This window comes from Anoplopoma fimbria, chromosome 9, assembly GCF_027596085.1.
Source record: "Anoplopoma fimbria isolate UVic2021 breed Golden Eagle Sablefish chromosome 9, Afim_UVic_2022, whole genome shotgun sequence".
Lineage (NCBI taxonomy): Eukaryota > Metazoa > Chordata > Actinopteri > Perciformes > Anoplopomatidae > Anoplopoma > Anoplopoma fimbria.
Window position 1 is genome coordinate 5,703,082 of NC_072457.1, and position 14,986 is coordinate 5,718,067.

Genomic DNA, 14,986 nt, shown 5'->3' on the forward strand with positions numbered 1-14,986 from the left:
TGACATGTCTTGGTAGTAAATTCCATTCATGCATAACTCGTCACATGACCGCTCATTTCATTACGTTTGTCCTTGCTTTTGGTGTTGGGAAAATTCCCTGTCAAAATAAAGAGAGTCTTTGTAGCAGAGCTATTTATGATAGATACAAGTAATGAATAGAGGAATCTGTTTTTAACCCAAAACCAAGCTTTTGTTTCCATTGTAGCGTTAGATCATTGCTGGGCAATAGTCAAGAATGGACAGTATTAAAGAGTTTTTCTTTTACTTTTAATATCAGAGATACCATTTGTTAGCGATTATCATATTTATGTGTATTATAAGTAAATATGCCCATCAGTTGGCTGTATAACAGTTCAGGATCAGTCCCTTTCTTCAACGAGACAGTCGACTCCTTCAGTTCACTGTGGTCAAAGAATGATGGATTCGTTGTGCACCACAGTTTAGTATTGAAAGTATGCGAATAGAGTCAAACTGAATTTGAAGATATAAAGTAAAGGAAACGATGAGTACAATACGCCTCATTGATATACTGTTCCATTTTGTACTAATGCCTCATAAAGCCTATCTGATATACCTGGCTGCCAATGAATCTAGCTGAAGGCCTTTGACAGGACAGGTGAACATGGTGAACAATGAATATTACACAACACAAAAAACAAAACCTAAGCCATCAAGAGAAAATGTAAACATAGACACAAATACAGGGATCTTATAAATGCTGTACTTACAGACAATGCTTCTAAAATGTATTCCAAAAGATGGATGTAGAGGCTTTGACCAAAGTTCACTCAAAGTGCTCTCTTACTCAGGAGTTCAAGGAAACAAAATGGCCTCCTACAGGGTTTAAAGGTCAAGCAATAAGGCCTCTAATGGACAAAACACATTCAACATCACCTAGTGGCTGCAAAATGAACTGAAAGTTTCTTTTTCTCAGGTTAGAACAGAAACAATTTGCCTACAAGTTGTATGTATATCCACATATCAATGAATCGTTAAAGTAATTTCTTTTTTTATGATTGGAACATCTCTGATTTTATGTTTTTTTTCTCTTTGGATATTTCAGGTGTTCGGAGGTCTGGTCTGGATCCTGGTGGCGTGCACGTTAGTGGTGCCGCATAACCCTCAGGGCTGGGTGATGTTCGTCTCCGTCTTCTGCTTCACCATGACTTTTATCTGGTTGGTGGTGTTCGCCTGCGGGGGGCATCGCAACAGAGGCATCTGGGCTGCAGCAGTAAGTCCTCTTGACATTTTTATAAAGACAAGTACTGCTTACTGTATAATCTGGAAGACTTCTACTTCCTGTTGTTTGAGTCCAAGTCCTACACCCTTCATTCATTCTCATCATTTCCCTCAATGAGTTTGTGACTTGTTTTGATTCCTACAGTCAAACATTGGTCTCATCTTAACTGATGCTTACATCTTTCTCAAGAACAGCTGATCCAAACAACTTCACACTCAACACTGAGCTTTCTTGGGTCCTAAGCAATACACCCGCCAAGTATGAAGTTGGTCAGATGAACGGTTGGCTGTAACATGTTGCAAAACACACATTATTCAAACTCAAAAAGCGATGTCTGCAGACAATCGGCTCGGTGTTGTCATCTAAAACAAAATTAAACTGACCAAGCTGTCAATGCTCCATTAGCCCTTAGCTGTTAGCCTTTGGGTGTTAACAAAACACCCCGTCCAAAACAATAAAGGTAAGCAAACTGTTATCCCTCACTGTGGGAGCAGAGTAGCAGCTGGGGGTTCTGTTAATTGAGGAGTCGGCAGGCAGTCAATTGACGTATAAAATAGGCAATAAAAGGTATTTTTAGAAAGTGTGAGTCACCACAACCACAAGAGGTTTTTTTAGCATAACTGGAAATCCAAGAAATTAAGCAATGTGCTGCAGCAGAATGCGAGATTAGTCGTGGACAGACACCGAGATGAACACTCACTCACGCACAAATACAAGCACGACCGAATGCATGATCCTCCTGGTTGAGATAATAAATACGTCCTGTAGATCTAGAGCTTGCACTCCTTAGGTCCTCACAAATACAACCTTCAAGTGTGAAGTCAGTTGGATGAACTGTTGTCGAGCAAATAAAAGGATTTAATTAAATGTCTCAGCAAAGCCAGATTTGGACCCAAAAGATGGACAAGATTAATAAAAATATAAAAATGTACAGTGTCTGCTCCGCTTCAGGCAGGCAAAGGTCCACAACATGTGATGAGTCAGAACATGCAACCAAATCCACATGAGCATAAACAGACTTTACTATGTTTTAATGGACATGCACAACCTGCAGAGAGATAATACACACAGTCAACGTGAAGTCAACTCTGCTTTAGTTACGTTATCACAGGAAACTCTTCGTCTTGGTGCGTTCAAGGACACTGACATCTCTGAGATTTGAGACTCTTTAATGCAAAGAATTGCAAATCCAGCAAGAGTCTTTCTTTTCATAACAACCTTAGAATGCTTTTTGTCACTTCCTTTTTTTTCAGCCTCCCATTCTCAACTCTAAGATAAACGGAGGAACTTGAACGCACCACAGAGAGATTTCCACACAGACTCAAACTACTTAAATAAATGAGACAAAAAACTAAAGCTGGTACAAACCACCACTATGATAGACGACACCTTTTTTATTTTTTATCAGATAAAGAAAGAAAATGATGTCCTCTGTTTACAAACAGCAGAATAAGTATGTGAATGCAACCTGTCACCATGACAAAGCAGTTTTGTGTGACAGTTTGTGTTTTGACTTTGTGCCAGTGCAGACAGTGAACATGACGTTCCCCACATAACTGTGACTAACATCCACTTTCTATTTTGTCTTCCTCTTTCTCGCCTGTCAGGACTTCGCCTATCACGGCATCGCGGCCTTCTTCTACCTCAGTGCTTCAGTGGCTTTGGCCAAAGTGACCCTGGACATGAACGACGGGAACTTAACCCAGAACTACAAGCTGGACATCTCTGCAGTGGTGAGTCAGGTCGTTTCATGTTGAATGAACTGCTTACTCGTCCATACAGAAGAAAATCAGAACCACGCAGAGACCTGAACCCTCAGGACCAGCTGAGAAAACTCTCTGATTGGTTCTTAAGTGTTGACAGAATTAACACAGCAGGAAGCTGCGTCTATAAAAAGCAGCGTTGGTTGATGTTTTTCTGTATCAACTATCAGAATAATCTGTAACTTCTCTTACAAAACACAAGGATCCTAAAGGAACAGTACAACATTCAGTGAAATGATACCACTCTCATGTCTGTACGCTGAATATGAAGCTACAACTGGCAGCAACGGAGGAGCTTGAAAGCACCACAAAGAGATTTCCACACAGCCTCGTCACCAAACTACTTTAATAAATGAGATTAAAAAAACAAAGTTTTCTTTATTTATATGAATAAACTTAGCTAGTTAGCTTAGCTTAGCATAAAGACTGGAAACAGCATTGCTTATTAAACGTTTTCCTCCCGTTTCGCACAGTCAAACTATTCCCTCACTGCTGACAAACTAGAATTCCAAAATTGATATCACTAAATACACTTACTTAATACGTGTAATTCTTTTTAGGCATTTTTTATTGAAGTGATGTTATTGCTTTGTGCAGAGCAGACTATTTTTTAAACCTGAGTGAATGCGGGAAGATCCTGCAGCTGAGATTTGACAGTTTGCTCTATTTTGTGAGTTTTACCGTCAAGAAATGACTTCCACAAGAAAAACCATAATCAAACATGGATGTCAAGATAAACAATGGGCCTCATGCAAGAACCACTCGTACAAACAGATTTGTTCTTATGTTGAATGTACAGGGGATTTAGGAGAACTTCTCTCAAACACCTGAACACACCACACACATGCTTAACAGCCGGTACAGTGCTGAGATACTCTTAAGGATTATCTTGATATGCATGGTCCTCAGAGGATGACTCCTTTCATCCTATCAAATCTTCCATTGATGTTCCCTTTTATCTCTTCAGGTTTTCTCGTACGTGGCGACGCTCCTCTACTTCATCCACACCATCCTGTCCGCCATCCGATGGAAATCTTTCTAGAGGTTTTCTAAACCAGAACTGATTTATATCCTTTAAAGCTTGTACATAAAGCTGCAGCACGCTGACATGAAAAGGGAAGGCTGGCGGTGATGGAGACTCGCTGCTGAGGTTTTGTTTTGTTTTTACCTCTCTGCTGGGAGAGGAAGCTGTGAAGCAACATCTGGATCACCACAGCGTCTCTCAGCGTCCGGCTGTCTGGAGCAGGAGAGGTTTCAGTGATGAAGATGAGTCACTGCCGACCAGCCGAGCCCTGGATCCAAAGCCACTCATAAGCATTTATTCCAGATGTTGCACCAACCTGTTAGCAGGTTCAACTGCAGCCTTAAAAATAGTTGAATCTACAGAGATAGTCACAAAAAAGTAATTTAAAAATATTAATCTCATTTAAACTGCTTTTTACTACTCAGATGTTTCTGGGTGTTCTTATTATTTTGTCCACTCACGCACACTCTGCCTATCTCTCTCTACTTTGAGCCTCTATGGTGTCCCTTTTGTTATGTTTTTCATTTAGTTCAAAAGTGTAGTTTGACATTCTTCTTCTTTTGCTCTCATCTCATGAAAAGAACAATTTATATTTTTATAAGTTTCTTAACAAGAAAATTTAACTAAATTTGAATCAGAACAAGGATGTAAATTCTGATTTTTTTGTTTGTAATGTAAGCCTTTATAACTGACGGCTTCAATTTTGTAAACATTTTTAGTCATTGAAAATGAATAAATGTGTTTGTCCTGAAACATTTGTGTTTTTGTCACTTTAATCATCAATTTGGTCTAAATAAACCTTCAGGATCGTTTTATTACAGCAAGTATGGAAGAACTGGAAGTCAACTGGAAAAGTGGAATTTGTAACATCTTAATTTAACCCTTGCAGAACCCAAATATGTTCCAATCACAAAAAAATACATTGAAATGATGGATTTCTACTCTAAATGCACTCATAAATCATTAGCATTAAAAGTATTGATTAGAATGAAAAAATCTTAAAAAAAGATCAATAAAACTACTTAAATAAGACCCATGACATTATAGACAGAGTTATTATTTAGCACTCCAGTGGACCTGGTGTCAGTGAACTCACCGTGTATATGACGGTTGAACAAACTTTATTAAACTGTCCATTTACGCTGATGGGACATAATGACCAAATATTCAGGTTTCAGGTATTTTGAACTGGTGGCCAACCAGCAGCACAGAGAACAACAACCAGAACATGAAACCAGGTTTAATGAAGTATGACAGGGAGTAAATACTGGGCAGGCACACACACACACACACACACACACACACACACACACACACACACACACACACACACACACACACACACACACACACACACACACACACGGTGTGAGGCCAGTCGGGGCGTATGCCGGGTCAGTGAACTGTAGCCGTGATGGATAATTGATGAGGGAAGGCAGCAGGAGATAATAGCGAAGCATCTCTGTGAAACTGAAGTAGATTGTGAGGCTGCAGCTCAATCACAAACAGCTGACACACTTTACTTGCAAAAAATACGTTCCTTTTGTTCTGCACCTGTTTGGGCCCCTTAGCTCTAATGAAGGGAAATCTTATTACAGAACAGAGGGATATTTTAGACAGAGATCTTCCAACTTTAAGTCAACAGTTTGTGTCTTCGACTCTTTTCTGCTTGTTTTTTTTGGTTTGCAACTTCATTTTTTATTAATATTTAACATTTTGTTTTCTTGTTCCCTAATAAAACTGCCTTGTATTCACAGTTCAGGTCTTCTTTTTTTTCTTTCAATGTTTTGTCTTGCAATAAATAAATAAATAAGCAAAAAAAGAAACTAAAAAAGAAACAAACAAACAAACAAACTAATAAAACCAAGCTAACAAGAGTCCTTATATTAGTTATACTGTTAGTATAACATCTGTTTGGATAACAACGGCTGCACTAAAGCGAAGAGAGGACAGCCGTCAAAAGTCTATTCATCCATCCAAAACGTAAGATGTAGCAGGTTGCAATAATTGATAAGCATCTGAAACTATTTCAGCAGGAAAATCTGTGAGAAAGTTAGACAATCATGCTATAATTATGTCATAAAAAAGGAAATGGCTCAAATTCAGTTTTGCATCACTCAGTTGCTCAGTTATTCAACTGGATTTATTTGATCAATCAAATAATTCATATGTTTCAGAAAAGTTCCACGTAAAAAATACAAACAAACAACATATTTGAATTAACTTTTCCGATATGTTAGATATTCATTAAATCAATACACATTTTTGATAGTATTTATGCTCTGCATTTTTTCAGCAATATCAATTCATCTTATTCACTCTGTATTTGTCTCTAAGTTTTCATTGTTACTGCAGGAGTCAGATGTTTATGCACAGGACTGAACTCTTCAGGATTACAACTTTTACAAATTTTTTCTATTCTGAGCCCTCATTGTAAAACTCTGTGAGAGAGTAATGGTACCCTGAGTACACAAATATTTAACTATTTACAGTGGTTTTATAAAAGTACAGGCTGCTTGTGTTCCAGCACATTTTAAAACTAAAAGTACTAAATTGTACTGAAGGTACCGTATCTAAAAATGTATATTCTGCCAGATCCGGTGTCAAATTATTGTAAAAGATTCATTAGACTTGGATTTTCTCCGTGAGACTGAAAAGCTAAGGTTGGTACTGTTGAGACACTAGCAAGAGTACGGTAGATTTTTGTAAATGATCAAACTGAAAAGAAACAGTCTAGTGTGGCCAACTATTTTATAATGAAAGTAGCCAGCAGCACTAGCTCGCCAATTCAGCAACACATCATTATGAACGTTAAGAATAAAAAATTGCTTATTTGTTAATCTTGTATTGGGGTTGTGATTGAATACTTGGTCCTTGGTACGAGATGCTGCCCTGTGTCTCTCAATATTTGTTTTAGTTATATCATTTTATTGTCATTTTTGTTGTTGTTTTTTAGCTTGAAAAAAAAAAAGAATAAAAAATGGCTGCTGTTAGCATTCACAGCCGTCAAGATAAACAAATGTGGAAGATATGTTGACCAGCAACGAGTGCACGGGCAGCGTGCACGCAGGTAAACAGGCAGGTAGGCCGTCCAATCAAACTATGTGTTTCATGAGCTTATTTATTGATGGTTATATTCCATGTCCCAGATGTGCCACCTGCAACTGTCGGGGCGAAGATCACGCCTCCTTGCTTGGCCATCATTGTGGCAGGAGCAGCAGGAGGAGCAGCAGGAGGTGCTACAGGAGCAGCAGGAGGAGCTGCATCAGATGCTGACGTGGAGGATGCAGCTGTGTTTCCCCCTGCTGATGAAAACAAACAAATGCAGAGAGAATCATGTATTAAAAAAATATATATATCTGATTTGATTGGTAAATGTATTTAAGAAACATCCACCTGAGTATATGTTCCTCAACTTCTCAGCGGCGGAATTGTTGTTCATCCTCTTCAGAACCTCCACACTGATGTTCACGGCCATTTCCTCGCCGTAGCTAGCTATCATCCTGGTCACGGCGTCCGTCCGGTCCGCGTTCTCCAGGTAGGACCGGGGAATCGGTTTGCAGCTGTCCAACACCTTGTCCTGGAGGTGCCACTTAAAGGTTTTAAATTCGTCGTTGATCAAATCTTGCAGAGTCTCCAGCAGCAGCATACGAACCAACATGTCTGCTCACTGTGCAGGTAGATGAGGGTGAAGACGTTTCCAGATTAGTAGATAATGTGAAAGGAATATTTCGACAATATTCTGATTTGCTTTGTTGCAAAATGTTAGATGAGAAGATGAATAATACTCTCATATCCGTCCTAGTTTTAAGGATGATGTGCTCATAGGGCTGCAAATAATTGAATGGTGTTGAGACGTATCAGGTACACGCATTAATAAGAAGAACTTTTGGGTCGGCAGGATGTGAAAAGTTTATTTAGCGAGCTCTTTAAATCACCAGTTAGCACTCCAATGGACTATTCACCTACTTACAATACTTTTGGATTATAATTGTTGATGCAGTAATGTGTCCCTTTAATGTTGCAGCTGGTAAAGGTGGAGCTCCTAATAATTACTTTATCTATTGCTGGGAAGCTTATTCTATAATTAATATGTCATTATTTATTAGTTGATTATATTTTGCATTATTATTCTGAATCTGCAAAGTAACTAAAAGTTATAAATACATGTTGTAGAGTAAAAAGTACAATATTAACATCTGAGATGTAATGGAGTACAATTATAAAGTAGCAAAAAATGAAAATACACAAGTACAAGTACTTCAAAATCACACTTTAGTACAGCACTTTAGTAAATAGTTACATTCCACTACTGTTAACCTAAATATATTTAATAACTAATAATTATACCTAATACTAATGATTAAGGACTACTTATATTTTTTACAATTATAAATGTAAATAAGTCATTTTCTAGCTATTTAATAATCTAGACTCTTCCTTTGGTGCTACTTCTACAAAGCTATTATAGGTTGTTCTATATTATATATTTTATTATAAAATAAAAATGTAAATACCTGTTTGCATGAACGGGGCTACAACTACATTCCATATACACTGGATCCTACATTTCCCATAATGCAAGTTGATCACAGCTTTAATTAAGCGATTGTTACACATTACACAACTACGATGAGAACACTGCTCGTCCTGTTAAAACAGCACAGTACCATATTAAAGAGCTACATGTAACTTATTAATTAACTTATTAATAAATGATGTCCAACATAAGTAAAAAGCCTTAAAACACGATTTATAGAACATTTTATAACTTTACTGGACTCTGATCAGGATCTGAGACTTATATTTAGACTGATTACTGAAACTGTTGCAGAGTTATTGAACAAAAAAAAAGAAACAACCGAGACTGAAAACACCAAACACCAAACTCCACCACAGTCAGTCTACAACAATGTGTCGACAAACAGGAGCCGTCAGGTTTCACAGACTTCTTCTTTAACTTTAAACGTCTGATTTGACAAAAGTGCGCAAACAGAGAAGCATCATCAGAACCAAAATAATCATTTAATGAACACTTTAATACAAAAATGACTCACCGTGGCACCGACAACCCACAGTACACCACCGGGAGGAAATATGCAGATTGGCGGGTATTATTTTAGTTTCGGTTTCAACAGGAAGCTGGTAAGATGACACAATGTGACATTAGTCTGATTCTCTTCACAGTGAATACATGGGTCACCAGATCACTGTTAGAACTTATCAAAAAACTCACTTATCATGTAGTTTTTTTTGCCCCAAACATCAAATCTGTTGAAGACATGTTGGCATTTTTATTTCTCATTTCACCCTAAAAGTGAAATCATATCTTTAACGTCGTGAAAAGACAACTTTAGAGCGTATTTTTGATATTCATATAAACAACAGACAACAAATATTTAGTCTTACATCTCATGATCTCATCTGTGTTTTTTTATTTTTTTTTATAAATAAATTTCCAAACTGACTATACATTGTTAATAATTAGCTTGAATTCAAATATCAAGAAGACATAGAACAGGAGGTAAACAAAATTGCAGATTGAAAAAAAATAAATAAAATACACACATAACAAGTAGGATGTTTTTTTCTTCTTTTCTATATAAAAAACAAGACGGACACGTGCTTCACTTCTGTGCTGATGAATTTCCTCGCATTTAAAAAAGTTACAATCTAAAACTTCAGAGACTCATAAAGTCATTGAAACAGATCAAGTGATGTTGGTAAATGAGCTCAAATGTGAGCTTTAGCGATTTCATCACTAATTTTCTAATGAAACAACGTGCGTGGCAAGAAAATAGCTTTTTAATTCTTCTTCCGAGATCAATCAATTTCAGTTTTTACGGACTGATCCACTTTTTGTAGTAGTTGCTGTGATGGTAGAAGCTGTTCGTAGAAGTTGTTGGACGACTAGAATATATCGCCGCCAACATTACCGCTGATGATCACACAGCCATCACCGGCATCACGTCTGCGAACATTCCCGCCAACGTTGCCACTGACAATCACACGACGGTTATTGGCCCGAGGAGCGACGTTCCCAGCGGCACCATAAGCAAACGAGTCGGTCGCAGGCCGACGAGCTGCTGCTCCTTCTGTGAAAAAATATATAAAAAAAGACATAGAATCAGTAAGAGACACAATTAAGCAAACCGTAAACAGCGACTACAAACTGTTTTGAAACTACTGCACCTGTGTAGGCTTTATTTAACTTTTCCGCAGCGTCGTTTTGATTCATCGCCCTCAGGATGACGACGGTCAAGTTCACGGCCTTGTCCTCGCCGTGGCTTTCTACCATCTTGCTCACGGTGTCATGCCGGTATGGGCTCTCCAGATGGCTCTTGGGGATTTCAACGCAGCTCTCCAGGATCTTAACACTAAGATACCACTTAAATCTAGTGAAGTCGTCGTTACTCAGGTGATCCAGAGTCTTCAAAAGCAGTTGTGGCACTTGCATTTCTGGGGGAATTAGTTATGTTATGGGATGAGATTTATAAAGTTCTGGCGGTGATTGAGCTTCCTGGAAAACCACGTGTCTCTAGAAACGTCATCTTTTCACTATAGTTTATAAAAACAGCTGTTTTCAGCTGGAGTGGGTTGTTTTTTAAATTATTTATTTATGATTAAAAGGATAATATTATAGGTTATATAGGTCAGCTATCATGTGTATTATTATAAAGATTTATATTAACTAATATCTGATTGGAAGACAAGATGGAATTCATCAAAGATTTAACAAGAGGTTAGCAATACACATTTAAATTTGACATTTAGATGAAAAATTGCTTTTTCAATTTTCTTTTCCATTTTCGGTTCACTTTTCCAATTGGAAACTGTTTTAACAAGTTTATTTGTAATTTCTGTCAATAATCGCTCTCGCTTTTGGCCATTCAATTAATACAATTGATTCAATTTGTAAGAACATTGTATTAAATCCAGTGTTTACTGTCAAATTAGATACGAGTTAATCAAATACATGTTAACTATTTATGTGACACAAGTGGTCCTCCATATTCAAGGAAGGATGCTTCAGTTTTTCTCAAAAACAAAAATGAATTTTTTTACACACATCGAAATATTTTATATTTGTCAAGAATTAATCCAGTAAATAAACAAAAGCAAAATATTTAAATATCCAGATGAATGGAGGCCTGTGGATAGAATCAATATCCTACAGGAGCACATTTCTCTCACTACTATACAGTATCTGCTCTACAGTTACCGATAAATCACAGAAATATGCTGTTAAATCACAGAGCACCTACCTGAAGTCGGTGTTTTCGTAGCTCAACTATCCAAAATGTCTCACAAAAGTCCCAATTGTCCGAAAGCAGACAGAAAAACTGAAGCTCACCTGAAGACTAATTGATACTTTAATCTCTGAAACTTCCTTCAAAGTCTGACGGGAAGATTTTACTGACTGCGCGAGGTTGAAGATTAACAGACAAGAGCAAAGGTGAGACAGGAGAGAGGATTTACTGCATATTCATAAAACCATAAAGTCTATATATTTAACCCTGACGTCACCTTATAAGGCTTGTTTACACATCCAACGTTTCCTGTAAACATATTAGACATGTAGAGATATCAGAATCCAAAGTTGTGTTTGTTCCCACCTCATGAAGCCCGTTATTCTATCTCCTTAAGCTCTGGTTTTTTATCTTCACAGCTAAACGCTCCTCTATGGAGGACAGATTATGACTTAAGTATAAATAAATAAATAAATAAATAAATAAATAAATAAATAAATAAAAATAAATAAAGGAATAAATACAGGAATAAAAAAAAAGCATAAATGCTTAAATGCTTAAATAAATAAATGCTTAAATAAATAAATGCTTAAATAAATAAATGCATAAATAATTGTAGAAATAAATACAGAAATGTTTAAATGCATTGATAAATGCTTAAATAAATAAATAAAATAATAAATAAATGCTGAATTGAATTAATAAAAGTTGATTCTTAAATGGGACATAAATAAATAAATATATTCCTACATTTTTGTTCACCTTCATTTATTTATTTCTGTATTCAAACATTTATTTATGCATTTATTTATTTATTCCTGTATTTATTTCTACAATTATCTATGCATTTATTTATTTATTTATATTTATGTCATTTTTCGTCCTCCATACTCCTCTGTGTTCTTCAGCTGTAGTGTTTACTCTGTCTGTCTGTTTGCTGCTGTGCAGGTAGCGTACTGTAAGTTTATCAGCATTTTTATGACCCTAAAGATAGCGAGGTGAACAGGAAAGTTGCAGGTCAGAAAAGCAAAACAATAAACTCCAAGATGATGAAACGTTACTGACATTCTTCCAGAGGTGGAAGTAGGTGAGTACATACTGTACTCAGGTACAAATCTTGACAGACTTGTACTTTATGTACTCTTTCCTCCACTACTATGTTACCTTTTACATGAAAACATAAACTATCCTTATATGATGAAGTACTATATGACTATTTGTCTCAAAAGTATACAAAGTATCTAAATGTGGTTCTACATTGAGGAACTGCAACATTAAAACTGCTCTTACATGTATTATGATAATAGAATAGAATAACATAATATTCTTAACACGTTTTAGGAGTCATTTGCATAATGAGTACTTTCTTTTTCTTATCTTCTTTTTGATGATAATACTTCTGAACTTTTACCTAATATTTTTAATTCAGATCTTTTATTTGTAATAAAGTATTTTTACTGTGTTAAAAAAAATAAAATCAACAGTATTTCTACTTTTACTTAAAGGGCCACGTTGCAATGCCATGTTTCTACAGTAGCCCAGAACGGACAAACCAAACACTGACTATAGAGGGAGTCTTTTAGTGTTTTTACGTTACCTAAAGGTTAGTTTATTGACACGTTTGTGAAACTGCGTTAACGTGAGTTGCAGAGTGATAAACCGTGTGCCGCCAACCACTGTCTGCAAACGTTGCTCCTAAAGAATTGATATTATGATCTATTGCATTCTGTCCATCCTGGGAGAAGGATCCCTCCTCTGTCATTCTCCCAGAGGTTTCTTCCTTTTTTCTCCCTGTTAAAGGGGTTTTTCCTGTGCCCATGTGAGGGAAGGACAGAGGATGTCGTATGTGCACAGATTGTAAAGCCCTCTGAGGCAAATTTGTGATTCTGGGCTATACAAAATAAACTGAATTGAACATAACACAGTGGTCTTATCTATTGCTAATATATAAATATTGATCATAGCAGCTTTAAGGAGATATATGAAATGGATACAATATAGAGATACAAGGTTTTAACTGGACAATCGTTTTTTCACACACACGCATGCACGCACACGCACACGCACACACGCACACACACACACACACACACACACACACACACACACACACACACACACACACGCACACACACACACACTGGTGCCCTCTGTGCTGCAGAGCTACACAGCATTTTCCTTGACCCTCCCTTCCTTCCTTCCTCTCTTGATTTACTAACAGAGAGCGCCCTTGGTGGGTTTCAGGGGCCAAAGCGAAGCTATCGCCTGATCATCAGCTTCAGACACACACAAGCAGAATGAAAAAAAGAAAAAAGAAAAGCACATGCATACACACCCAGACTCCCATAAAAACCTCCAAGTTCCCTGTTTTTCTCTCAAAAGACTTAGTCCGTGTTACTGCCAGCATCACACAGACAGTAACTATATTATAATATATATATATATATGATATACATTTAGAGCCAGGGAACCCGAGGAAGGATGTTTGCATCTGGACGACCGATCTGGCTCCTGCTGTGTTACCTGTTCAGCTCAGGTGAGTGGAATGACAGCTAGATGGTACAATTCAGCTGTGAAGGATGAACCTCCAACAGGTTGGGATTGTCACTGAATGTCACTGAAGTGCGAGCAGTTAAACCAGTGATTTTTATGTCTTATATTTTGTTGTTTTTAACATTTATAGAGGACTAAAGAGGTCTTCTGTCTTACTCTTTTAACTCGTGGTCACTCACATTCATTGTAGAAACACTGTTGTTTAGTTCGGGAACCCCAGGATGATGTATTTGTACTTTGCAACTTCAAAGAAATTCAAACAAAAACGCATCATCTCATAAAATTGAATGCATTGTTAACAGAGGAAATTTCCCGGCTTTCCACAAAGTAGATTCAAAGATGAGTGTTAACATGCTGGATGAATGGTAATAAGATAATAAGAATCCAACATTTTAATGAACCTCCGAAAGCATAAATTCTGCACAATGAGTACTTTCCTTTTTTATACTTAAAATATATTTCGCTACCAATACTTTTACTTGAACAACATTTTGAATGCAGGTTTTCACATGTTATATTTAAGTGAAGGATCTGAGTGGAGGAAAAAAATAGATTAATTTTGATTTTTCTATCAGCTCTGAAGATGAGACTGTCGGTAAAGACGTAACCTGGCCGTTGTCTTGTGCCACTTATTTTTTTTATTTTTTTTCACATACTGGCATGTGGGAAACATGACTCATACATTTTGACAGCCGGTGTGCCGACACCCTCGCCGGAGAGAGATTGAGAGAGGGAGCTACTGTGAGTGAGGTAATCAGATAGGCAGCAGAACAACCTCAGGATTCAGTGGAACAATGGTCATAGAAAAGAGGAGCGAGTCCTTTGACTTGGGCAGGGTGTCCTTCCTTCCTTAGAGGAACACACTGGGTGTATTCAGCCCGCTGAGAAACAATGGTTCACAATAGATTAGCTAAAAGAGAGTATTATTTCACGAGATGGCAAAATTCAATTGACCCTTGCTTCTATTATGTGAAGACAGAGGAAATGACCGCCGAGTTCATACAGACGACATGAAGAACAGCAGCGTTTCTTATCTGTGATTGGATAAAAACACAAAAAGTACTTTAATATATATATATATATATATATATATATATATATATATATATATATATATATATATATATATATATATATATACATATACATATATACA

The 14,986-nt window shown here is 37.0% G+C and overlaps 2 protein-coding genes across 3 annotated transcripts in view; one reads left to right on the plus strand and one right to left on the minus strand.

Annotated features, from left to right (window-relative positions):
• Positions 1 to 4,605, plus strand: part of LOC129095592 (myelin and lymphocyte protein-like) — a 7,918-nt gene extending 3,313 nt beyond the window's left edge. The window contains exons 2-4 of the mRNA XM_054604097.1: positions 1,064 to 1,231; positions 2,848 to 2,973; positions 3,971 to 4,605. Coding sequence (XP_054460072.1) covers positions 1,064 to 1,231; positions 2,848 to 2,973; positions 3,971 to 4,045 — 369 coding nt within the window. The 3' untranslated portion in view covers positions 4,046 to 4,605. The remainder of the gene's footprint in view (positions 1 to 1,063; positions 1,232 to 2,847; positions 2,974 to 3,970) is intronic.
• A 1,509-nt stretch (positions 4,606 to 6,114) lies between these two features.
• On the minus strand, positions 6,115 to 9,155 carry LOC129095591 (caspase b-like). 2 transcript variants are annotated; one of them, XM_054604096.1, is made up of 3 exons: positions 9,085 to 9,155; positions 7,424 to 7,697; positions 6,115 to 7,329 (listed from the first exon to the last, which is right to left on the minus strand). In XM_054604096.1, the coding sequence occupies exons 2-3, from the start codon at positions 7,686 to 7,688 to the stop codon at positions 7,145 to 7,147; spliced, it is 450 nt and encodes a 149-aa protein (XP_054460071.1). In that variant the 5' UTR covers positions 7,689 to 7,697; positions 9,085 to 9,155; the 3' UTR covers positions 6,115 to 7,144. The 2 variants fall into 2 exon arrangements, with proteins under 2 accessions (XP_054460071.1, XP_054460070.1); XM_054604095.1 differs by having other exon boundaries at positions 6,115 to 7,332.
• Between the last annotated feature and the right edge of the window lie 5,831 nt (positions 9,156 to 14,986).